Source organism: Electrophorus electricus, chromosome 11 (assembly GCF_041902795.1).
Source record: "Electrophorus electricus isolate QZ-2024a chromosome 11, ASM4190279v1, whole genome shotgun sequence".
NCBI classification, from domain to species: Eukaryota; Metazoa; Chordata; class Actinopteri; order Gymnotiformes; family Gymnotidae; genus Electrophorus; species Electrophorus electricus.
The window spans coordinates 3248813-3273266 of NC_137507.1; the positions used below are offsets into that span (position 1 = coordinate 3248813).

Sequence of the window (24454 nt, forward strand, 5' to 3'; positions counted from 1 at the left end):
ATATGCCATGTAAATTAATATAAATGTAATATAATAAAGGGGGGTGGGGGTGTTGCCTTTGTTAGGGTTGGACATGATTAATTCACAAGAGGTAATACAAATTCCAAAGAATAGTTGAATGGGGAAATGATTATACAGTACAATATGAGTATGTTGCCTTAGGTGGAAAAACTGAATTGTGGTGTACTTTAAGTTGCAGAAAGAATGTTGCTGCTATTTCAAAATCTCTAAAATTTTTCCCCCCTTTCAATATTCTCCAAAAAAAAAAAAAAAAAAAAAAAAAAAAGTAAAAATAGTACTTTGTCAGGGCCAGTGTATGTTTTGATGTGTCTGTCAGTTATTTACCAACTGCTCACAACTGGAGCATGGTGTGGTTTCATGTGGCATCATCTCAGATGACGGTGGGTGGGATTTGTGACAGTAGAGTTCACATTTTTGCTGTGTGGTGGCTGTAATTTCTAATGCATGTGTATTACTTTCCTATGCTACCAAACGATTTTACTCTTGAAACTGTCCAGATGGCAGCACCAGGGAAACACTAGCCCTTGGAGAGTTCATGAAGTGATAAAAAGGCTATTTTTACAACTTGGGTACAGTGTTTTTTCTCTTACCATTATAATCCTACAGGAAACTTCTGGTAATGATTACAAGTGATAAAAATGTGTGGTGGCTACAAGCACCATTCTGACGATGCCGTCGAGACACTGCTGCAGCAGTCGCACCCTTTAACAGTAGTCAAGCTCTTGTCTACGCAAGTCTTCCTGTGTGCCATCCTGTTGGCAGCAGCGGTGTTTACATCTTATTCCAGCAAACCGGTGACATAAAAAAGGGAATGTCTTATAACAAACAAAACTGATCTGCCTTTGTTTGTGGTCTTGACTTTTCTTGCTTTTGTTTTTCCTTTCATAAATAGTGTTTACATATTTTTGTAGTAGATGCTTAAAATGTCACATATTTTGCAAGTAATGTAGTGGTGAAGGCATAAGTTTTGTATTTTAATCTATTCTTAGTCTGTACATTTTAACTTGCCCCGCTCCACCCATCCTGCCAGCGTATTAGGATACGTGTTCAGTTTCTCACTGTAATTGAGCTGTAAACAGCCGTATGTCTGGTGTGCTGACTGCAGCATGTGCTGACTGGCATTAGACAAATCTTCCCCATTCGGTATTCGAGAACCCCAAGCAAATCCTTGTTTTTGTTTTTGTTCTTTTTCGCCTTCTGGGCACCTGAGCCGTGTATCCTGTTCTCCTTCCCGGGAATGCCTGGCTCAGGTCTGTGAAGAGCAAAATGTGGACACGTTTGGGAATCGCTGGCATAAGAATGTCAGCAACGTGGACTTGGTTCGGACAGCTTGGCTATTCAGCATCCACAGCCATTGTGTGAACAAAAAGTCCAGCTGAAGAGAGGAGATCTCCGTTCTTGTTGAACAGCGGTACATGCCGATAGCCTGCGGGTGAAACCAATAGGGCAGTAAGCAATACATTTTCCTGTCTAAATCTGCAAACATTATTTAACTAGGACGTCTTGAGACGTTATATGATTATCGCAAGACCTAACGTCCTACCAACTCAAACTCTTGAGAATAAGATTTGATGTGTTCATTTAAATAATGTAAATTGTGAATTTCCTGAGATTATTGTGACTTGTAGCAGAGAGGCGAATGATCACTGACCGTTCTGTACACTTGTGAAGGGTATCGTGCACTGGCCAATGAAATCATTGCTGGATACGGCGTCATAATCTTCCACGACAAAACGCACCAACGCAAGTTTGGGCACGGACAAGTCAAACTGGAAATAACTGTTCCACATGGGGTTGAAACCTTTTGCCAAAGAGAGAGTGTGTTATGCCTGTCTTCCTCTATAATTGAGCTTTCTACATGAGTAAACAAAAGAATATCATAACGCCAATCTCAGATTATGAAGGCATGTGGAATTTCTCCACCAAACTGATGAGATCATGTAGTCCTGGGGTGCATGATTCACTCCTACTATAACCCTACTACAGCACACCTGATCCACTTAAGACCAATAACGTCTAAATATTAAGAGGTTGGAACTTAATTCCAACATAGCTGCCTCCAGAACTGGTCTGCATGAAATTGGCAATCCTCATTTAGGCAAGTATGAGCTTTTGAATGTTCAAAAACAATATTGTCAGAGTGGTGCTTGTTCAGGAAGCGGACCAGGTTAGTTTCAGTTAGTTATGTAGGCTTTGTGAGCTGTCAGTTCTGAATAATAAGGAAATAGGTCACATGAAAGCTTTTCTGATGACACTGCAAATACTACTGTAGTTGCACCACTGAACTATCCATGTCCTAATTCCCTCAGCAACTTGAAGGCAAATTTGCAAAAAAAAACCCAAAAAAACATTTGTTACAAAAAGGAAAACTTGCTTACCATTGTTATCCCTGCGAGCCAGAACTAGAAACATTTTTTGAGATGCAGTCATGCCTCTACTTCCTCAGGAAGCTAAGGCCCTTTGATGTTTGCAACAAAGGGCTTTTAACTTTTATCTTGACTTTGTACTGTGCTGAGCTACTCTTTGAAATGGGGTAATATACACTGGTGAATAGCCATTACAAAACATTCAGTTTCATTACTAATAGTCTCATTAGTAGGGATACAGTGTATTGTTTAATTCCACTATTAACCTGAATGTCACAGGTAATAATAATTACAGTATTAAATACACAAATGTAGTATTAACATATTTTCCTTTATGTGAAGTCATAAATATGAGGATCATAACTTCATTATGCAGTTATACACTGCTGTTGACCACTCATTTCATCTCAGTTGTTCATTCCAAACCAGTGGCAGTGTTTATTCGCACAGTTAATGTGTTACTGGCATTGGGGTTGAGGCACTCTACCGTTGTTCACAATGTAATCCGTTTCTTTCTCAGCCATGTCCGCTGGCACCCCGTGGATCTGCACTCGAACCAGGGGGTCCACAATGGACGATATCTTCGGGTTCACTTTAGGAAGCTGCTGAGCTGAGATCACCTACCATGCCGACCACAATATAATAAATAAAATGGTTTATGTACAGTATACAATGGGAGTGAGAACAACCCTATGCAATGTAATTTAAATGTCAAATGATTCAAAATTGCATTACCTTATAATAACTGCATTAGTTTACGCTGCACAGTAGGGTATTTGCGTTTATGTAAAATGAAAAACGAACAGTTTCGATTTACTATATTAAAAATGCAGGGCCCATAGGAGGAACTCAATGCAACAGAAGTCAGTCCATTGCAGAGACTGAAATCTTATTTATTTCTATACTTCATATGTCCACCTATATTTGTGAGAACAGGCTCGATCCTCCTCAGCATGGTTAATAGCAGTGTTGTACAAATCTCTGAAGATGTTCTGACATTCTTCTTTGCTAGAGGGATTGTGCTGTTCTACCTCTCTTTTTAAAATACCCAGAAAGGTGTTGGATCAGGCAACACACTCAGCCAGGCTTTTACTTGTTTCTTCTTTAGAAACTCTTGCATAGTTTTGACAGTGTGTTTTACATCGTTATTGTTCTGGTATATTCCTCTTCTGTCAAACTTCTGGAGTCATCTTGCCAGCTACTATTTTAGTACATCCATAGGCATATCATCACACACACATAGAGGTTGACTTTATGCAGTGTCCTGCACACTGTCTGCGCTGTCACAGAAACTCTGATTTCCATTGATAACCCTTGTGCCAAGTCTGAAGTACTTGCCTGTGTTTTTCAGAGCTAGACTGTGCAAGTAGCACACTGACTGTGGTGTCATTTTAGGAAGACAGCCACTAAAACTCTGGCTCGTGGTAATATGGCTTGTTCTATACTTCCTGAACACTGCTGCAAATTCAACTGATTTTTAGTTTGGCAACCAGTCATCTCTGTCCTTTCCTATTTTTGCGAATTCTCACAGTCAGATTTTTCAGTTCCTCTGCCAGTTCTTTTCCCACGTTGAGCCATCATGCAGATAAACAAAGCCCATAGGCTCAAAGTTGATAAAGTTCTGCTGTTCACACGTGTACTCAATCTTGTTTCAGTAATCACAGGTTTTTATTTTCTGCTTTTGGGGAGTTTCTAGTTTGGGACATATATTTTCAATACAGCCTTTATTACAGTCTTTCTATTACCACTGCTGTCTGTATTTGTTTTCATAGTTCATATGAGAAAATACTTGGAACTTAGAAATAATGCAGTTATTGAGAGGTGATACAAATCTTTTGACATTTATGTGATTTTGCACAGGGGTGCACTCACTTCTCTTGTATACTGTAGAACATTTCAAGTACAGCTCAAACTGTTTTACGAACATAAGAAAAAGAAACCTGTTAGAACCAAATGATACAGAAAGAACTGGATAATTTTAACTGGTTTTAACATCGTGTAAGATATACAATAGCTATTCTGTGGTCAAGTCACTGTTATTTTAAAGCAATGGCATGAAAACATTTCATTTTTTATTTGTGTGTGTGTGTGTGTCAACCAACTTTCTCAGATTATTTTGGTTTCATAAAACCTCCTCAAAACGCTATTTGAAACTACTTTCTTCCATGTGCCTAGAAGGAAAGGGAATGCTCACCATTACACGAAACTCTGTATGCTTGAGCCACGGTCCCCTGTTTAGAGTGATGGGGTCGAACTCCGAATCCCGGTGTCTGAGGAAGAATGGCTTCAGGACATAGCCACACATCCCATTCTGGCTAAACAAGCCCTGGTTCAGGTCCATCTCTGTGCACGGCGTCTGGAAGTTGAGGGCCACTGGAGGTCAAAGGTAAGAGTTCATGCAGTAGTAATTAAGAAATCTGTGAACAGACTAAAATGACTGCTAGAATACTGGCTTGTGCTATATACATTGTGTCTATGGTATCAGCTGTTTTTTGGGGTTACGCTAAATAAAAAACTGATGATTGTATGTAGTAGTATGAATATTATGGTATAAGCGCACGTTCTAGTCTAGATTTCCATACACTGTATGTAATACAGACAAAATCATTTTATCTAATAATTAATAGTCTTGAAAAAGGCTTAAGAACCATTTTAGCTCTGCCCATTTTTGAAATAATTTGCATTTTATGCAAAATCCCATTGATTTTTGAGCACAAACTAGTCATAGATCTTTCATTAGCCCTACTCAAATCTTGCCTCCAAATATTCACAAAAAAATCTGAAAATTTAAACACTACATAGATTTTGGAGTTCAGTCAAAAATGGGTGGAGCTTACACTTCTGATACTACACACATGCAGCTCCAACTCATATTAGCCCATGTTTCCATCCTGCTGTGTTACCTCCCCTGGCTCCCTGTAGTGGTTTGCATCAGATTTAAAATAATGATGTTCACTTACAAAGCCATTACTGGACCAACTCCCACATACAAAAGAACTAATCAAACCCCACTCTGCACTAAGCTACCTTCAAGCATCTTGTAATGCTCAACTTCAACCACCAAGACACAATAAAGACACAGAAATACACGCATAAAGTCTCTTGTCTATCCTGGTACCAGGATGCTGAAATGAACTTCAAAGCTGAGATACTGGCTATCTTCAAACGAAGACTGAATACTCACTTGCCACTAAGAACTTAAGTTTTTTTCCACTCTATCTAGGGATTTAACCTGGCAGTATTATTGACACTGATTACTAACACTGTTTTTAAATTGTACAAGTAATCAGGCATATCAGCTCACCAGAAAAAAAAAAAAAAGTAATTAAGTCAAAACCAAACTTCACACACATGTTCACATCATGTTATAGCCCTGTAGCAAGTATGGTTGGTTTGAATCAATCCGATTCAAGGCAGTATTATTATATAATCAGTGCAGTGCACATTTTAGTTTTGTATACCATCACCAAAAAGTCACCAGCTTTTCACGTTAGATACAAACTGCCAGTGTAAAAATGGTAAGACCTTTGAAAGCTGGATTTGGGGACACAGACATCCCAGTAACTGCAGGAGCAGCGTAGCTGTGTGCATACAAATGCGTTGCATTGTCTCTCAGAGCATAACAGTCCACAAAATAATACTTTGGACATGAATCAGTCATCAGAAAGTTGCCAGCTTTTCAAATTACATGAAAAATGCGTTTTCAAATTTTAAAACCCTTAACTTGCCTTTAAAATGTTCGAAAGTGATAGGCTGTTTTTACCAAACTTGCACAAATCTGACCTACAGATATTTTGACTGTAGCTCAGTCTACACCTCATTTCAAATACCTGTCCACAGCCAATTCTTGAAGCCCTCCACTACATCTGGTTGATATGAGTCAATCTGATTTAATGTAACAGTTCTTGAAATTTAATTCCATACTATAACAGGAAGTCTGGTCTCCAGTTAAATTCCCCACAATAACACACTATCCCAAAGGGGCAGTAAACTAATTCATTCATGCTGTACACTAACAACATGATGGTAAGGCACATAATTAATGCATATTTTCTTAAAATGTGTTCAGAGAATAAATTGAAAATACATGTAGTACATTGTTTTCAATCATGATTAATATCTATTAGACAATTGTCAAAAAAAGGCCCACTTTTTTCCAAGGTAGCAGGTGGAGCAGTAAGTTGAGCAAATGTCTCCTAACATAAAAGGCTTGGGGTCAAATCCAGGGCAGGCTCTGAAATAAGTTATCTGTTATTACAGCATTTTTTGGTGCAAGCACCTTTTTGTTACATGTTATTGAAAGCGGGGACAAGCCCAGGTTGTTGTGCATTGTGCATGGCATGCACTGCTCTTTGCATTGGACTAGCCAGATAATGGTTGGACACCGAGATCGCTGCTTTCAGCTATATTCATTATTACTTACTTATCTACTCATGTAGTTATATATTAATTATTTTATTATTTATTTACCTATCTGGCAGCCTGCATTCCACAGAGGGACTGGGTTGTAGTTGGAAGAGTCTGTCCTGAATCCTGAAGGGTAGATTCTACTCAGCTTTCCCTCATTATGGAGGATGTACTCATTTGCTGTACAAAATAGAACAATCATAGATAATGAAGCTGTATCTCTATATGTGGTGTACACAATAAGCCTTGTTCTTTCATTTTCTTTCTGTTTTATTCGAGTCTTATTCATGTGCTGGTGGCCATTGTCTAAGCATCTTACCAGTGTTTCCATCTTACCAGACTTTTCTGCAAGCTTCATGGCATCCCCTTCTTTAAAAGAGGATATCTCATAAAACGATTGGTTGTTTCGTGCATGTTCAAATCCATGGAATTTAACACTTTTGCAGTAGATGACAATATCAGACAGCTCTTTAGCTAGATTCAGCGTCTTTGATTTCTGAAATTATAGAGGAATAATTACTGTTACTGATGACACTGTTGTGAGCAGAAGGAGGAAAGTAAACTTCACATGCATGCATGCAGTGGACACTGAGGTAGTTTACAGGTCATGAGCAAGTCATCAGTCTTTCAGGGATCTCAGCATACTTTAGATGAATTCCTTTGAGCATCTTCTTCGTCATCATCATCACGGCTGTCTTCTTCTTCCGTCACAACTTCTTCCTCTTCTGTGTCCTCATCCAAGAACAAGGCCTCCAGTCTATTCAGACGCTTCCCTTTAACCAGAAAGCGACCCTTCAGCTCCTGAGGGACACAGAGTGGCGAGAACAAAAGTAGTCACTTCACCCTGCTCCCTGTAAAGCAATGGGTATTCATTAGTTACCACCCATCTCCTGGAGATGTACCTTCCTCAACGTTTCACTGCCAAATTAAGTATCTCTGCAGCCAATATTGTTTCAAATAAAGCAGATGTGCTGAATAAAGTGGAAACTAAGCTCAGTAGGGAGATAGACCTCCAGGAGAATGTTGGTGACCACAGCTGTGAAAGAAAACTTCACACCAGAATGACAACATGGCTAAGATAAAATTATAGCTAGTGGAACAACCCCCCCCCCCCCAAAAAAAAACATGCTAACTGGTCATCCAAGCGTTCACTGCTTGTTTTTGAGACTAACATTTTTTTTTTAGACTAGCATCTGTTCCTTTAAAAAAAAAAGAAAGCAGTGATGTTTTAGACATACATACGACCCAGAGAGGATCAGTAGTCAGCTCCATTGTTAAAGTAGGTCCAAAACCAATGGCACACCTTGACTGAGGTGAATAGAGGCACACAATAGGTGAGCTACAATTACCTATTACCCATCAATCAAAACAACTCCTCAGTCATTACAGCTGATGTGTCAGTGCGTCATCCCAGAAAGCGATAAGAAAGACGGTAATGAAATGCTGTCATGACTACGCTGCCGTCAATAAATAATTCAGATTTTTCAGAATACTCAGGTAGATAATGTAGGAGTTGTAGGAGGTGGCTGAGGACCAGGAGCGATTCCCAGCAGATTCCATCTGTCTTCATTCCTCACATACCACAGCAAATATACGCCTGTTCCAAGAGGCACTAAAATCTCAATTAGTGTGGCCACTTTAATAACCCCTAAAAGGTGGAGTGGAAAAGTGATATGACACTGCACACGGAAGTGAAACCATAGACTAACTAGCTAGATAACAGGGGTAACCAATTTCATCTAAAAAAACCCCCAAAAAACTATAATATATATTGTTTTACTCACTAAACTTGACACCTCTGGCACCTCATTGCATTATTTAAATCTGGCATCGTATAGAAGGCATGAAATTAAGCTTTTTTACTCTTTGAAAAGAAAAGATGTCCTGATCATTGAAAACTGAATTTGTTTTCCTTTTGGTATTTTCACTCTGTTCCAAACATCCTAACTGACTAGCACGTAGAATCCAGACTTTCAGTGGTTAGCTGATAAGTAAGGTACAAGGTGATCTGTTAAACTAATAAAAGACACTGTATTTGCTTTTATGTGCATTTGAACCAGTGACATGCTAAAATAATGGAATCACGGAAAGCAACTAACAGTTCACTCCATAAGAGTGTCCAGCCTAAAACCGGACATCTGGCCACCCTAGCCTCAATGAGTAGGTCTTGAGATTTTAGGTTATACTGCCATCCCTGCATCTACCCAGACAATAGAGTTGGTTTTGCATCTATTTGTTTATCTGTCATTGGTTCTTTCAAAGTGAGTTAGCCAGGAAACAATAATAAATGCCTTTTGATTGCAGCCAACCCTATAAAAGCAGCATTCTGCAGCCACCAGTCAGAATGAACTGATTTGCAAAATGCAAAATAATGGTGGTGCTATCATTACTTATTATCAGTGTTAGGCATGGTTGGCTAAACTGCAAATACCTTGGGCTCTCCGCAGTGACCCACCTCTGGAGAGGGCAACTCCATAGGCATGTGATCGCCCAGCGGCTTAGTGATCAGGGCATCCTCCAGAATGGTGGTCATGTGCTGAGCCATCAGTTTCTGCTGATCCACACTGCAGTGGGTCTCCAAGGATAGGATCACTGGATAATTTGATGTCTGAGGGAAAGCGCGGGATGAGTGATACATACGTGCTGAACGATGCAAAACAGGCTGTTGAGCATACAACCACAATGACCATGTCTGCCAATCTGCTTAGTGGCAATCTCTGAATGACTTGAACAATTTCTGTGATAATAGGATCAAGGATTAAAGTGAGGATTAAAATTTCCTATAGATAAGATATTTCTGCAGCCATTTGTGTGACCCTTGATTAAATGCACAAAGGTCGGAAATAAGAGACTACCTTAAAGGCATACTCCTTGATGGCTTTTATGACATCTTTGAAGAGGATCTTGGAGGTGAGGGTGTAGCCATGGTAGATGACTGGCTCCCCATCGGAACCATCCCAGACGTCCAGCTCCAAGCATCGGCAGCTCTTCATTAGGGCTCTGTTGGGAGGTGATTACAGCTTATTCATTTGTAATCATCATCAACTGCAGGCCAACAAATGGGAGCTTTAGCACAAGCAGCCATTTTTGACGTAAATGGTCAGTGGTGATCTTGAGAAGAGGAAACATGAACAGGCAAAAAAAAGGAGGCCTGTTCATGTTTCCTAAGCTTGTCTGGGAACAGTGAGTCCCACACACCGTATGTAGGCCTCAGTACTGCTGGGGCCTTTGATCTGGTCCTCCAGCAGGTAGGTGTTATGAGACGAGGAGATGAAGTAATGGTTCAGTGGCTGGGTCATATCCTGGTACACGCCCTTATGTGATGGCTTCATTATCAGACCCTCGGGCTGGTGTAGGTACATTAGGAAACCGTCCTTTGTCATCAGCTGCTTTTCTCTGGCTGTTGAGGGGGAAAAAACAAACCTATGTGCATGGGAAGCTGTACAGTCTCGTACCATAAACACTTCCTTTGGTTAGTGAAGATTCACGAGGTGACGGGCACCATGTGAAGAGTTACCTGCTTCGTCTAGTTCGTATTTCTCGATGAGCTGAACAGCATGAGCGAGGTCCACCTCCTCTTTCTGCTCTTTCGACAGGAACTCCAGCAGGTTGAAAGCACTCATGAGTCCGTTGGTCTTGGCATACTCTTCGTAGATCACATCGATCTCTTCCCTCTGGGTCAGGATCTCGTAAAAATGCTTAATTTCCTCTAACTCCAGAAAACCACAATGGGACTTATCACATACCTGCAAAAGGCGAGGGAGAGAGGAAGAGATAGATAGGGAGAGAGGCAGACAAACAGCTTCAGCCACATACTATGGAACTGTGACTATGGAACTGTGCATATTGAGTTTCTGATAGCAGGGAGGGTCATTCCATTTTTAATTAATTTGTGGTAGAGATGGCACCTCAAATATCAGCTTGACATAGTCATCATCCACCTCTATGTTGATGTTCTTTAGGAAGTTCTTTAGCTCTTCCTGGCTCATCTTGTTGTCACCGTTTATGTCGGCTTTGCGCAAACAGTTGAAGATCCAGCTTAAGCTTTAATGTAAGGGCAATAGCTTTCCAGACAAATCGTTTACAATATTTAATTTTCTGATCATTATTGAATTAATGGCTTTTTAAGTATTGATATTGTAGAGGTTGACAATATATAAATATTGTTACTCTAAATAGCATTATTACAGTGTGATATTTTGGCCTGTATTGGGTAGCCCTGTTTTACACCACACATTATGTTATGAAGTTTTAAAAGCAAGTAGGATTTTCATGTTTAAACAGTATCAATGGGTCACAGATTTCTTACCATGACATGATAGCCAGAGAGTCATGAGAGACTTGCATCTAAAACACTTAGAAAAATCCCTTACAAAGCCAAATTATTAGGACAGAACACAGAAATACAAAAACAGAATAAACAATTGCAAAGTTGGTGACTGTAATAACTCCAGCACACTCCATGCACAAAGATGCACGGCAGAGTAAACACAGTTCTGCCCTATGAAACCCAAGGCAATTGTGAGGATACTGTTCGGTCTTCTGCTGCTGGCTGAGGCTGTTCAGGTTGGAGATGATCTTTTGCAGGCCAGAGACCCAGTGCTTGGCTTCCTCCTCTGAGGCAGCGACCAGGTCCAGGTTTTTACGGCGACCCTTGAACAGGATGGAGAAGGCCCGCGTCTCCAGCGCCTCTTCTGTGTACTTCCTGAGACCCTCCGTCTGCCGGCCGGACCGCACACACTCAATGTCCTCAACGGAGACTGGTAAGCATAAGCAACATAGAGCACACTATTCATTCTGGAACTGGGCTAGATCGGGATCAGGACCAAACAGGGCAGGTTGGTAGATTTTCATGAGCCAAGCTGAGCACCTAAGCGCTAGAGAGAATGAGAGAGAGGAACAAAATGGATGTGATCCCTCACAAAACTGATCACTGAAACACACTCTTTACTCCTTGAACATACAGAAACAGATGTTGACACTGCAGCACTGGTAAACACAGTGACTGTGAACTCTGATCCAAAGTAATAATTTTCTTACAGCATATGTACACAGCGCAAGTTAAATTACATAGGCTGAGATTTTCTGCATGGGTCTGGCATCCAAAATAAATATAATCAATGTGTTAATTAAATATAATATTTAAGCACTAGATTATAATTTTAAATGTTGTCACCTGCATTAGGTATTTTGTCACTCTGCCAAGGTAGCACAGATATGAATAGTGTCTCTATGGCAACAGTCATGCTATCTGGCTTAACAGCTTGCTTCTGACTGGTGACTAGTTTGCCATTGTAAGTTCATAAATAAATGATTAAAAAAATACCTCTGATTGCCTTTGCTATCAAACTGATCTGAGTGGTTAACGGTGTGGATATGAGGTGATGGGTAGAAACCCAAACAGATGAAGGTTTGCAAGCAGGACTGGAAACGGGACTATGGCCATCACCGCAGTCATGCCCAGGATAGGAGGCACAAACTAGGGTGTAAACTAGCTTGCACTCTCACAGCAAAATTATGGAAGATCTTAAACAAAGTACACTTTTATCCCACATGGGAGACCAGTTCAATACCGTTGGGATACCGTCAAATTGACAAAGTTACCCTTACGCATGCAGGACATCCACGCACACGGAACAGACTCACATGTTTGTCGAGGTCTCAGAGCCTTTTTGGACTCATGCCACATGGTCTTGCAGTCTTCCTGCAGCTTGTAAAACCGCGTCTTCTTCCATGAACCGGAGCGAACTTTCAACAGGTCCGCGCCGCTTAGGAGGAACTGCAAATCCGAATCTCCTTCCATGCCTTAAGTCAGGAGCACATGGAAGACAATAATAATGACCTTTATTTATAAAGCATTATTTTAGTTTATAAAACATATTAAAGTTTATGTTAACAAGTGCATAAAACAATACGATACTACAATAAATGAATGGATGAATGAATAAATAAATAAAAGATCTAATAAGCTAACTGCAAGCCAGCCTAAAATCAAACTATTAAAACCTAGCTACAGAAGTTCTACTATTCTCCGGAACGCTATTCCGGAGTTTATGAGCTACATAAGAATTTATCTTCCACCAGCTGAAATGCAAATTACCCTAAAGATTAGCTGACATCTAATACTTTTCTAATGTAGGGATGCAGGCTGCCACATATTGAAATAGCTGAAGTTTAATTAAAAGAGACAGGACAAACAGACGTTGACATGCTGTAGTAGACTATTGTGGACGTTATCAAAGCATGTAGTAGTATACATATAGGGATAGCATACATACATATTTTGGGTATGTTTCTTAAATCATGAGCCATTTTAGATATGTTACTTAAATGGAACTAAAATGATAAACTAGAATCAATGGTTACACCAAGGTCTTTAATATTAACTTTTGTGTGGAGAGAAAACAACACATTTTTCTAACTTAGTTTTCCAGTACATTTGTATCAAGTGTTCAATATTCAGGTTTGGGTCAGGTGTGTTGGGAGGTGTGACAGAGCAAAGATACGAACTGTCTGATTATGCCGAGGATCAGGATAAGAAACGCTGATTTGAAACAATACATTCATATGGTTTTAAAGCCCCAGGGAATTGGCGATTGCTATCGAATTAGGTTAATGTTTGTGGGCGCACAGTATACATGTGCAAATCATGAATAATTGGTGACTTTCCACTGTCTACAAGTACTCCAGCAGAATATCTTCTCGTGTAAACTGGGCAGTCCTGATCTTGAGCAAAGCTTGCAGAGCTTTACCAAGGATGATGTTTAAAACTGCATGTCCTTTGCTTTTGCTTAATCTATCCTTTCTCACCTGAATGCTCTTTTCAGGTCGGAGCATCCTAGTGACTGAAAGCAAACTAGGGTGTGAAAGCTACACTTGCAAGCTTAGCTATCTGTGATCATTCTCAAAATCAGCATTGGTAGGTTCGTACCTGTACAGGTGAACAATCCTGATTCTCCCCGCATTGTGCCACTTTGTGTTCTGCTTGAGTGGTGTAGCAGGCTGACAATCTTGGACAGAGGGATGTCAATCAATCGTGCTTATTAGAATATTTGGACCATGCCCACACACTTCTTAGATAAGTCTGATTATTGAATTCAACTGGTGTTTGAGCAGGGGTCTTTTTTATGTAAACTTTGCAGGATGTTTTACGTAACACTCTTGTTTAGAATCATACAAATATATTTCATGTTTTGAACTGTTTCCTGGGACTTTAAACCATGTTTCTGTTAAATCAAGAAAACTAAATTTACAGTCTGTGAATAATTCATGTTCATAGTTTCTGCAGTGAGAAATCTTACCAACCCACATTTACATTTAAAATGCAAACAAAACATTACATAGCTTATGAAGAAGAGGTCTGAATGTACTATCTACCACAAAGAACTCATTAGTCTGAGCAAATCTTGACAGTAGCCCGGCCCAGAACTCTTAAACAACAGGTGAAGATATTCTGTTGTACTGGCTTTAACAGGACACACATTTGCATTCACACAAACACATTTGCAGACATGCTTACATAGGTGTTCCCCATACTGACTATTGAGCCTATCAGTATGAAGACGGGCTAGTTTAAAGCTAGCTCATTTTAAGGTTTTTCTGTATAAAAGTTTATCATTTGAAGTAATTTCATTTCAGATTTAGAATGACACCATACCCAACATGCACTATATGCCACACCACTGCATTCTGCTTAAGTGATGATAAAAGAGACGCAAAAACAGGCATCTCTTAAGAGTCCCTACGTTTAATATTGCGCATGATTCCTATTGTGGTGTAATAGCCATACAAAAAGCTTCGTTTAAAAAAAATCCACTCTGGCCACTTGACACCATAAGAATAAATGCATAATTTATAAATCCATAATTAATATGTAGCATCAAACTGCATTAAACTTTTCAAATAAACACACTAGAACACTGCGGTGTTTGTTACGATCTTGAATGAGAAAACAGGCGTCTAAAGTTCAAGTATATAAACTGTTTCGTTTTACTGTTTCGTTTTTACAACATAAGTTGGCAGGTGCATGCAACTGGCCCGGAGGTGCGAGCATTTAACTGTGAAAACGATAAGGTTAATAGTTGCGATGTATAACAATCATAAATTCGCAACAGAACTGATTAAAGCGACTCATGAAAACCATAACGTGCAGCTAACTGCTGAAGAAGGACGCAGACGAAACAATACGCCCGCGGGCCACGTTACTACTGTCTGACAGCGCTCGAGCGGAAAACATCACGCATCTTACCCAGAAGCCTCAAGTTGTAATTTGTAACTTGCTTGCTTCGCATATTACGAAGCAATTCCTCCGACTCCGTTCTCTCCAGCTGCCCTCGTATGCAGTACATCTTGGCACGTTCCCGAGCGAAAACATGCAGAAACTATGCGTGCGCTGGGAGAAAAGGAAGCTCGTGCTCGGGTCGGGCGTGTACCTTCCAAAGTTCAGCGCTTGAATTACACCGCGAGCAGGCGTGCGTACGCTCCACGGCCTGAAGGAGACATCACGGGTGTGCCCGGGCTGCACCGATACCCGGGGCGCAGCTCGAGTCCAGAGTCCAGTCGAGCTGTTCCGAAAAAGCGGGTTAAACAAGCATCAAGCGTGGCCAGTCTTCGCCTTTGAGTTGGACCTAACTCGACCCGGCGTGCTCAGGAGTTATCGGTCCAGAAGAAGGTGGTATTCCAAAAACTGGGTTCAAGAAACCTTAAACTTAACCTTGAGCTCTGCGTTGACCCAACTCGACCCGGTATACCCAGAGTTATCAGTTCCGTAACAGCCCGATTAGAATTTTAGCGATGGAAGTCGGTGAGCTCTGAGTAAACTGAATTTAAAGGAGGCGACTCAACTTCGAAAGTATGCACGCGAACCATAAAAAACAACAACTTTACAACATCTTATTCCACTTGAAACGAATGATTGCATGTGTAGGCTATTAATAAACTTTAAAAAGGTAACACAGCATCGTTAACAAAGGAACGACAATTAAAACATTCAAATAAAATGACAGAGTCAATAGACGAGTTCCTAAAACTTCAAAATTGTATAAAGACCATTTAGTCATTCAACACGTATCAGCCTAAACTAATGTTTAATTAATCAGCTATTTCGTGGGTTTCTGCCCTTTTAATTTGGGTTGATTGTGATTTTCTATTTTAATACAATAATAATAATACAGCGTTGACAGCAAAGAAAATGTATTTTAACGCATAATTCAAAAGGGTAAACTTATTACTCATAGTTACATAATTTCTGTATTGGTAGCCTAGGCTTATAGTGGTCTTGTAGTTGAGCTACACGCTGTAAATTACAGGAAAGTGGCTAATTTCCACAGGTTTTGTGCATAATGATTTTGAGTATCTTACATCAAGTTATTATTCATTATGACATGCCATGTATGACAACTATTAATTGATCTTACAGTGTTCTGTAATGGTTGGCTATACAGATGTGAGAGGAGACCAATGTAACTAGTGGGAATTGATTTATAATTTCCTAAGACCATATGCTTAAACAAAATGATAAAATACACAACTTTAGAATCTCAAGATGAATTAGGTGTCATTTTTACAACTACCTACCATTTACAAGATCAGACTGGACAAGCAAATCCCCAAACAAACTACATAAACCTCCAAGGCCAAGGCAGAAATTTGCAGAAGATCTGTACAAAACTTTAAAAAACTAAATGTGGTAGAATTTCCTAACAAAAATTTTAATAGTTCCTTAGTACTTCATAATAGAAACATATGTATATAATATAAGATCTACATGTGTCCAAAGTAAGAGCATGAAAGGCAGTATATATGAAAAATGTTATTGTGTGAGAAAGGGGCCAAAACTGTTTAATAATAAAATCATAGTAATATATGATTTTACAGACTTTTTGCAAATTGGTATCAAGATTTAATATTCACATGAAATGAAACAAATTTGAAATTCTTTTTCCCAGTAAAGAACAGCCTTGTTAAAATATCCAAGTTGGAGGATGCTGATACTGATTTTGAGCTGCATGCAGTTTTATGCTAGTTGTGTCTATTAAAGACGCTACTGCCTTTCACATCGTTACCACGGATGCGGTTCCACCTCCGGGTCAGTCATCATGTGGTGTGGGAGGGTGTCTGGACTAGCACACAAGCCTTGTCTGAGGTGACACTGAGTCCACTCGGGCACCGAACCTGGCCTGTCTTACGTCTCTGTCTCATTCCTGGCTCTAGTCCTGCAGCGGGACAGACTGATGTGGAAGATGTGGTGTCATAAGAAACAGCAGGCATGGGTACGTTCTGTCTCCAAGAAGGAAACAGTCTGTCTTAATCACATTACAAGGAACATGTGATTATAATGCAATGACATGTCTTGTGAGAATTTGTTGTGGCCTGCAATGTGGTATTATTATTATTATTATTATTATAGTTATTGTATTGATGATTGCTATTATTATTAGTTAGAATTATAACTATTATTAACTAATATTTATGATTGAGAAAATAAATATATTGTGAAATAAAGCCTTGAATTGGAAGAAATTGCCTGCACATTTATTAATTGTATGGAAATATTTCTTTTCACATAAATTTTTTACTGAAGGAGCAATAATAGGAATGGAGTACATTCATGGTAAGATTCGTAGTGTTAAACTGGCCAAACCTCATACATATATATTTTAAAAGTCTAGTTAAAATAGTTAAAATGCTATGGAGAGCTTGTTGACTTTCATTGATGTATGCTCATGGAAAATGTTTGAGTGCTGAATAAGCTGAAACGTGTACCTTGTGAAGAGACCACCCAGTTTCCATTCTATGTGTGATATAGTCACATAAATGGAAGAGTGTATTTCATGACATTGTCATATATCTTTGGAATATTATGCAACAGTATTGCAGTTTTCAACTGGAAAATTAACATACAAATTCCTGTGTCAGTTTCCTATGTTATGCGACAGTAACATGAAAACATTTTCTCATTTTACATGACCGTGAATGTGAATAAATGTCCAATAGGTAGGTCAGAATGCTGGAAGGTGATAGGGAAATAATTTTTTCTTGAAGGGTTTAGCTACAGTAGGACACCTATAATGGGAATTGCTTAATGGATGTAATAAAATAGTCTTTCCGTTTGGCATGACAACCTATGATATGTAAATTACACCTTTCTTACCTTATGTGAATGACAGAAAAATATTTCCTAATTTTATGCAACAGGGTCACAACTTAAGATTGTGAATCCATATAGCCACTTTGGTAATATCAGTCCTTAACACTTAAAAAAAGGTTTATAGCACAGCTTGCTGATCAGCTTTGTCATGGTCCCCCATCAACAATCTACAGTTTGGACGATGGGCTTTGATTTATGTAGTCTGGCTGCTTTAGCAATATTAGTCCCTACCTATTTGGAAAAATGATCAAAAAGCTGACCACATGTATCACCATAACCACCCGATAGAGCTGAGTTTGGCCGTTTTTGAGCTGATGAAGGAGATGCAGAAAGCCAACCTTTTATCTTTTGAGGTGAATGAAATCGTGGGTCAAACCTTATAGACACTCAGAATTTCATCAATGAACAGTGTGGCGGCCAGATGTGGACCGATCCTTATTAAACTTTGGGCCAGGGAACCAGACATATACTGGGCCGGAACAAAACGCAGTGTCTGGGCTAGATCAGGGCCAGGATTATTTTGAGGGCTATATGCAATATAAGTCCACAAAAAAGTCTATAAATAGAATTGTCTAGAGAATTGACTAGATTTTTATGAAGGTTGGAAGTAACAAATATATAATGATAGAAATGTATGTGAAATAAAATGAGAGTAAATAGAAATGCACGTGAATTGAACATTGTAGTGATAGTTATTTGATTTGATAAACTATTATTTGATCAAATTGTAATTGTGTTTCTTCTGTTGGCCTGGCTAAATGTTAAGCCGAAAGATCTGCTCGCCTATTCTCAATGAATCGCTTGACGCTGCTGTCTGTGAGGGGTATAGGTCTAGGCATGTATGTTGCATTTGCCTTTCAAAGTTACAATTCCAACAGAACTTTCAAAACCTCCAATGACATGTTTGTGAACTAGCTCAGGGCAAGCACAGATCTTTTGCCAAATTCTTTAGGCATAGCAGGAACCCCGCTTTAGGCATTTTTGTAGGTTTACAGGTCTTCTTGTTGAAGAACTGTGGTGAAAATAGCATCAATGTGTGAAGGCAGCAGCAGAAAATCAGTGCATATTCGGCCAGAGTCCTGATAATTCTGGTCTATGTCCAGTAAACCTGCTGCATAGCAAGTTAGCTTCAGTTTTTAATATAAAAAAACAAATTTTAAGAGCTCTGAGTCGACAGATCTAGGTTAACTACTAAATTCACTTTCTGGAAGAAATTGCTATATGAATGTGCAAACAAATGTTGCTCTATGAAATATTTACTTAACACTGAAATCAGATAAGAAAGTGAAATCAGAAAAAGAAAGTGAAATAACAAGGATGTGAAATCAGTACAAGAATGAAATCAGAACTTACTGTTAAGGACTTTGCTTCATTGGTACTATTCTACTGAAACTATATAATTAACTACCATGTGGCACAAGTAGCATAACTAAATTTAATATAGGATTACTTTAAAATGTGAGTACTTAAAGGAGCAATAAGTAATTTCTCACTGAATCCTCTTCACATTATGAAACATTATACTGACAACTACTGGCCTGGGTGTGTCAGAAATTCTGTAATCTATTTTAAATGCGCACACCTCCATGTGGGTGACCCACTCTATTGAGCATAAACTCTCTCTTTTTGGACTACAAAGTAATCTAACTCCTCATCTCCATGTTAGCTTCACTTTATAAAAAAAAATGTAAAAATCACTTTCATTTAGACAAGGAGGGATAAACTCATTTTCATATATATTATTAGTTACTTTTTGTAAAAATGACCAATTGCATTACATCAATAGAATCATGCAAGTCTTTTTTGACTACTTTTTTTACTAAATCCAACTACAGTTATGCCATTTTCATCTGTTTTTGGTTTATACTCTTTTCTAATTTAAAAGAAACAAAGCTTTTTTAAAAATCTTTATTAAGATAAAAAGGGAGGCGGGGCGGGTTCAGTGTCAAGTTTGAGTGGAGCAGTTTGAATCTACATTTTGCAGTCCAGTCTTGGTGAGTGAAATCATAAATCAGTTTTACAGTGGTTTTGTTCAATGTTCACCTCATGATGCAAATTTGGTATTTAAAACTCCCGAGGCTACAGCCACATAGGCAGGGCTTAGGCACACCCATGAGCGCAATGAGCACTAGAGAAATACATGCTCTGTGCATATTAAAACTACTAGAATTCAGTTGTGGGAGAAGTGTGTGAATTCTAAGATTCATTAGCTAATATATTTAGAATAGATTTTGCCTTTGCTGAGGTTTTATAAACAAGTCCAATGACAAAGATGTCTGAATAATAACAATTATTATTATTATTATTATTATTATTATTATTATTATTATTAGTAGTAGTAGTAGTAGTAGTAGTAGTATTTAATATTATTATTCAATTTTCTACACAGCTGAAAAAAACATCAATCTATCTGTGTACTTGACTTGTAATCAGAAGGTTGCTGGTTCAAGCCCCACCATTGCCAAGTAGCTATTGATGGGCCCCTGAGCAAGGCCCTTAACCCTCAATTGCTCAAGATGTACTCAGTCATAATTGTAAGTCGCTTTGGATAAAAGCGTCAGCTAAATGCTATAAATTTAAATGTAAATGCTTACAAGATGGATTGGACGTTGACATCAGATGCAATGACGCCATCTAGTGCTTAAATGATGTGGATTTGCCCAACAGACTCTGAAAACATACGCTGTACCTAAACTGACGCTTAATGGTAAAAACATTTGAACCTGCTGGAAGCATGCAAAGTTGCGATGACTTATCTTTGTCGTGGGATGGCTCGGCCACTGAGAAAATAAAGATCCACTCACTTATGGCTAATATTTCTGTATTTTTCATACTTTGTAGCATTTTAATAAGCAGGCCAGTTGTCACAGCAGCTAATCTTCCATCACATTCTCATGAAGCGTAATTTGACCTGAGCTCTGAAATGCTCCTGTGTGAGCAGTAAGCCACGGATTCTTTTTCTAATTTATCAGAGCTGATAAGGATAACGAGAAGGACTTGGATTGCATGCATAGGTGACAAAAGCTGCTTTTCATTTTTGCAGTGTTCAGAGTGGCATTGTGCACGTATCATATAAGGTAAACTCAGGAGAACATCTCCGGGAGTCCCCACCGCATCTCTTATAACAGTTGCTCTCCCATTGAGCTCGATTTTATTTCTTTATGTTTTGGCATTCTTACATTCTGGAGTCAATGAGTACAAGCTTTTTTTTCTTCTTTTTTTGGGGTGGGGGTGTATGTCATGTAATGAATGGTTTTATTTAAGTTGATCTACGGATCTATGGATCTCTGGATCTCCAGACTGGACCTGGGCGCTCCCTCACTGAGTGGAATAAATATGCTCCCACATTATATGATGTACACCTGTACTCAGACACTTCTTCAGTGCTACAGCTTGTTCTATAGCTTGCTGTAAGCAAATCCATTAAAATGGGTTCAGTGCAAACACGTTCAAGTATCAAATCAGCAGTGTCAGATCAAATGTAGTAAACGGTGGTCTGAAATAAATGGTGTCAGAGCAAATGGTGTAATATCGCATGTATTAGCTAAATCAACACCCACAGTGTGAAGTGGAAACCAGTGTGACATTGTGTTTGTTCATTAGGCGCTGCTGTTTTTGATGGCCTGAATGTACATAACAAGCACTGTTTGAACATTTGTACGTCCCTGCAGCGTATTACCGTTCTTAGTCCTGATGCCAAATAGCAAAACTTCTTATTAACATATAATAGCTGCTTATTATCATATCCCCAAGTTGTTATCCGAAATAACTGCTTAACAAAACCGAGGAACCCCAAGTAATAACGGCTTGGTGTACGCCTGTAATTATTGGAGGGATGTCTAAATGTGCAAGGTAAGTAGGCCATATGAATCGGGGAATATGACAGCAAAAAGCAATGTTATTTCAATATGTTGTTTATTTGATTTCGCGCCACCTGTTTGCTCGGAGGAACGTCGCTTCGGGCGACCTATTTATAGAACCAGGTTAATCAACTTTTTAACAAGAAAATAAGTTTAAAAAAAACCAGGGAAACTTCGTTTGTCTCGTACCTACATGCCTTCTTATTCACGGATTCATAACAAGGTGTTCTTGTATTATGCCAAAGACGGGCATGACACCACGGGCGTTGTTCATGATACCCCTCTGAGAAAACTTAACTTTGATTTGATTGTTCTCTTTCATACATTTACCTTTTATGGCCTTTAGCTGATGCTTTTATCCAAGGCGACTTACAATTGGGCCCAACAGTGAACCAACAACCTTCCAATTACAAGTCAAGTACCTTAACCACTGAGCTACCACTGCCCCTGTCATACATCGTTATAACACAGTTATTCATAACAGCAGAGTGTATGGTGGATCAATGTAGCCTAATTCAATTACAATTAGATAAACTCACGTATAGAATGAATTTATATAATATATCTAAATGATAATGTTTGAAGCATTATTTCTTTGAATGGAAAGTTTTTGTTATGTCAGCATCGTTTTTGACTGGAACCCGCACTGAACTAAACTAGAATTCCTCATTCATTCAGGCTCACAAAACGTCTTGAAAAACTTCATTCCTTCTCTGTAACCACGAATCCTCAAAGTGGATCTCATATGCTATCAATTATAAGAAAGCAATTTGCATCCTAATTTTAAACCAGGCAATAACGTTTATGACAGTTTAACTTACCCCGTCTGGGCCCCGTACCTTTTGATTCCATATTCTGGCAAAAATAAATAACGTAAGATTAGTGAACACGCTCAAGTTATTAGAGATCTGCTCAAGTTGACTTAATTTGTTGACGGAATACGCTAAGCAGAGGACCAGGAAAAAAAAAAAATTATCTCAACACTAATTGCACAATTATGCTGGAGCGACTGAAAAACCAAATCGTATTCATATCAGATAGACATTTGCAAAGGAAAGAATGACAGGAACGAGTATCACGTGCCATAAAACTCGAGTGGTTAAAATCATAATTGAATTGAACTTCTCCGTTTATTTTGGACCATTGAGTCCGTGCATTAGCATACATCTTATTTCAATAAATTTTATATATCGAAACCGTGATAGTATGGGAAGAGAATTCACACTAAGGCTTCGAAACTGATTAGTTATTAGCTGGTCAGTTTGGAATTATTTTATTGGAATTTCTTTATTTATTATTTGGAATTTGGAAAAAAATAGGCGAAATCGACTTCGGAGTTAAGGTGCCTGTAAACTCGAGCCAAATATTTTTTTAGCTTCAAGGTACCTTAACATTTGTCCCTGATTCACTGAAGTTTGAATGCATATCTTGCTCATCTAACCACTTGTGTACGGGTTTGTGAAGGATACATTCAGAACGATCAATCAGGTTTTAATAGAAACCTAAGGCAAGTACGGCAAAAGACAAAGTCAGAGGCACAAGTAAAAATGGGTCAAAACCAGAAAGATTGCAACAGTACAAAATACGGCAGACAACATTAAAAGCTCAATGTCAAAAACAGGTAGTAACATTACACAGGAAAAGACTCGGCAATGCAAACAGCACAAATGACAAGACTTCGGCAATGTATGGGTATATAGACACAGAATACATATGAGCAGTTAATCAATGCTGATAGTTCACAGGTGAGTCTAATATGTAATTCTCGAAACGGTTGATGGGGACCCCTGGCGGTGAAAAATGGAACTTCGTTCAGATTGATGAGAGGGGGCAAACTTGATAGGTTTGGCCCTATTAAAACGGAAGCCATGCAGTACTGGGTGGCTCCGTGTTTAATTGTGCTACTCAGCACTCTCATTCATTGTTGGCTTACAGCCATGGCGTAGTCAGCTCTGGGATAAGTGCAATTTTCCACTGGGACAAAGTAGAGCCTCGGGAAGATGTAAGATTCTTCAAATTCTGTCTCTGCGTTTTGGGGTCCAGGGATAGCCAAGGAGAGGGAATTGGGTAACAACAGCCACTGTTTATGTTACAGCACCTGGAGTAGCATTGTGGACATCGCACACTGTAAACTCATGAGAACATCTCTGGGTGTTCCCATCACTCCTCTGATAACAGGTGCTCTCCCCTTGAGCTTGAATTTTGTTGTTTATTATCTGACATTTCTTATTCAGTAGAGACGCAAGCCAAGACAAGGTTAACCATGGTCTCCGTAACACGCAGCTCACTTCTGTTTGCATCTAAATATCAGCAGTATGTTTGTGATCCCAAAGGAGTAGCAAAACCAAAACACAATGAATAAATGTATATCTTTATACTGCAATGGAAGTTTGATAATTGTGTCATTATGCAAAGCCTCCCTCTGTAACACTAGTCCTTTTGTTGTGTTGGTCACCAGTGACTGACTGTTTTTCAGAAAATGTTATCATTTATATGGCACTTAATAATTTGCATTAAAAACAAAAGAAAAATTAGTTGATACTTTTATCCAAAGTGACTTACAATTATGACTGAGTACAACTTGAACAATTGAGGGGTAAGGGCCTTGCTCAGGGGCCCACAATGCTAATGGGGCAGAGGTGGGACTTGAA

At 39.0% G+C, this 24454-nt stretch overlaps 1 protein-coding gene across 4 annotated transcripts; it reads right to left on the reverse strand.

The window, feature by feature from the left end:
- Window positions 1-24: 24 nt before the first annotated feature.
- Window positions 25-15182, reverse strand: plcd1b (phospholipase C, delta 1b). Of its 4 annotated transcripts, XM_081722419.1 has the most exons (16): window positions 15043-15176; window positions 13726-13804; window positions 12441-12599; window positions 11326-11554; window positions 10703-10832; window positions 10312-10540; window positions 9993-10194; window positions 9650-9794; window positions 9226-9402; window positions 7440-7595; window positions 7131-7290; window positions 6858-6974; window positions 4582-4760; window positions 2875-3007; window positions 1673-1822; window positions 25-1447 (listed from the first exon to the last, which is right to left on the reverse strand). In XM_081722419.1, exons 2-16 carry the CDS (start codon window positions 13757-13759, stop codon window positions 1356-1358), a joined length of 2292 nt encoding a protein of 763 aa, XP_081578545.1. In that variant the 5' UTR covers window positions 13760-13804; window positions 15043-15176; the 3' UTR covers window positions 25-1355. The 4 variants fall into 4 exon arrangements, 3 of the variants coding, with proteins under 3 accessions (XP_081578545.1, XP_081578544.1, XP_026857026.2); XM_081722418.1 differs by lacking the exon at window positions 13726-13804 and having other exon boundaries at window positions 15043-15182; XM_027001225.3 differs by lacking the exon at window positions 13726-13804 and having other exon boundaries at window positions 26-1447; window positions 9250-9402; window positions 15043-15182.
- Window positions 15183-24454: the final 9272 nt, after the last annotated feature.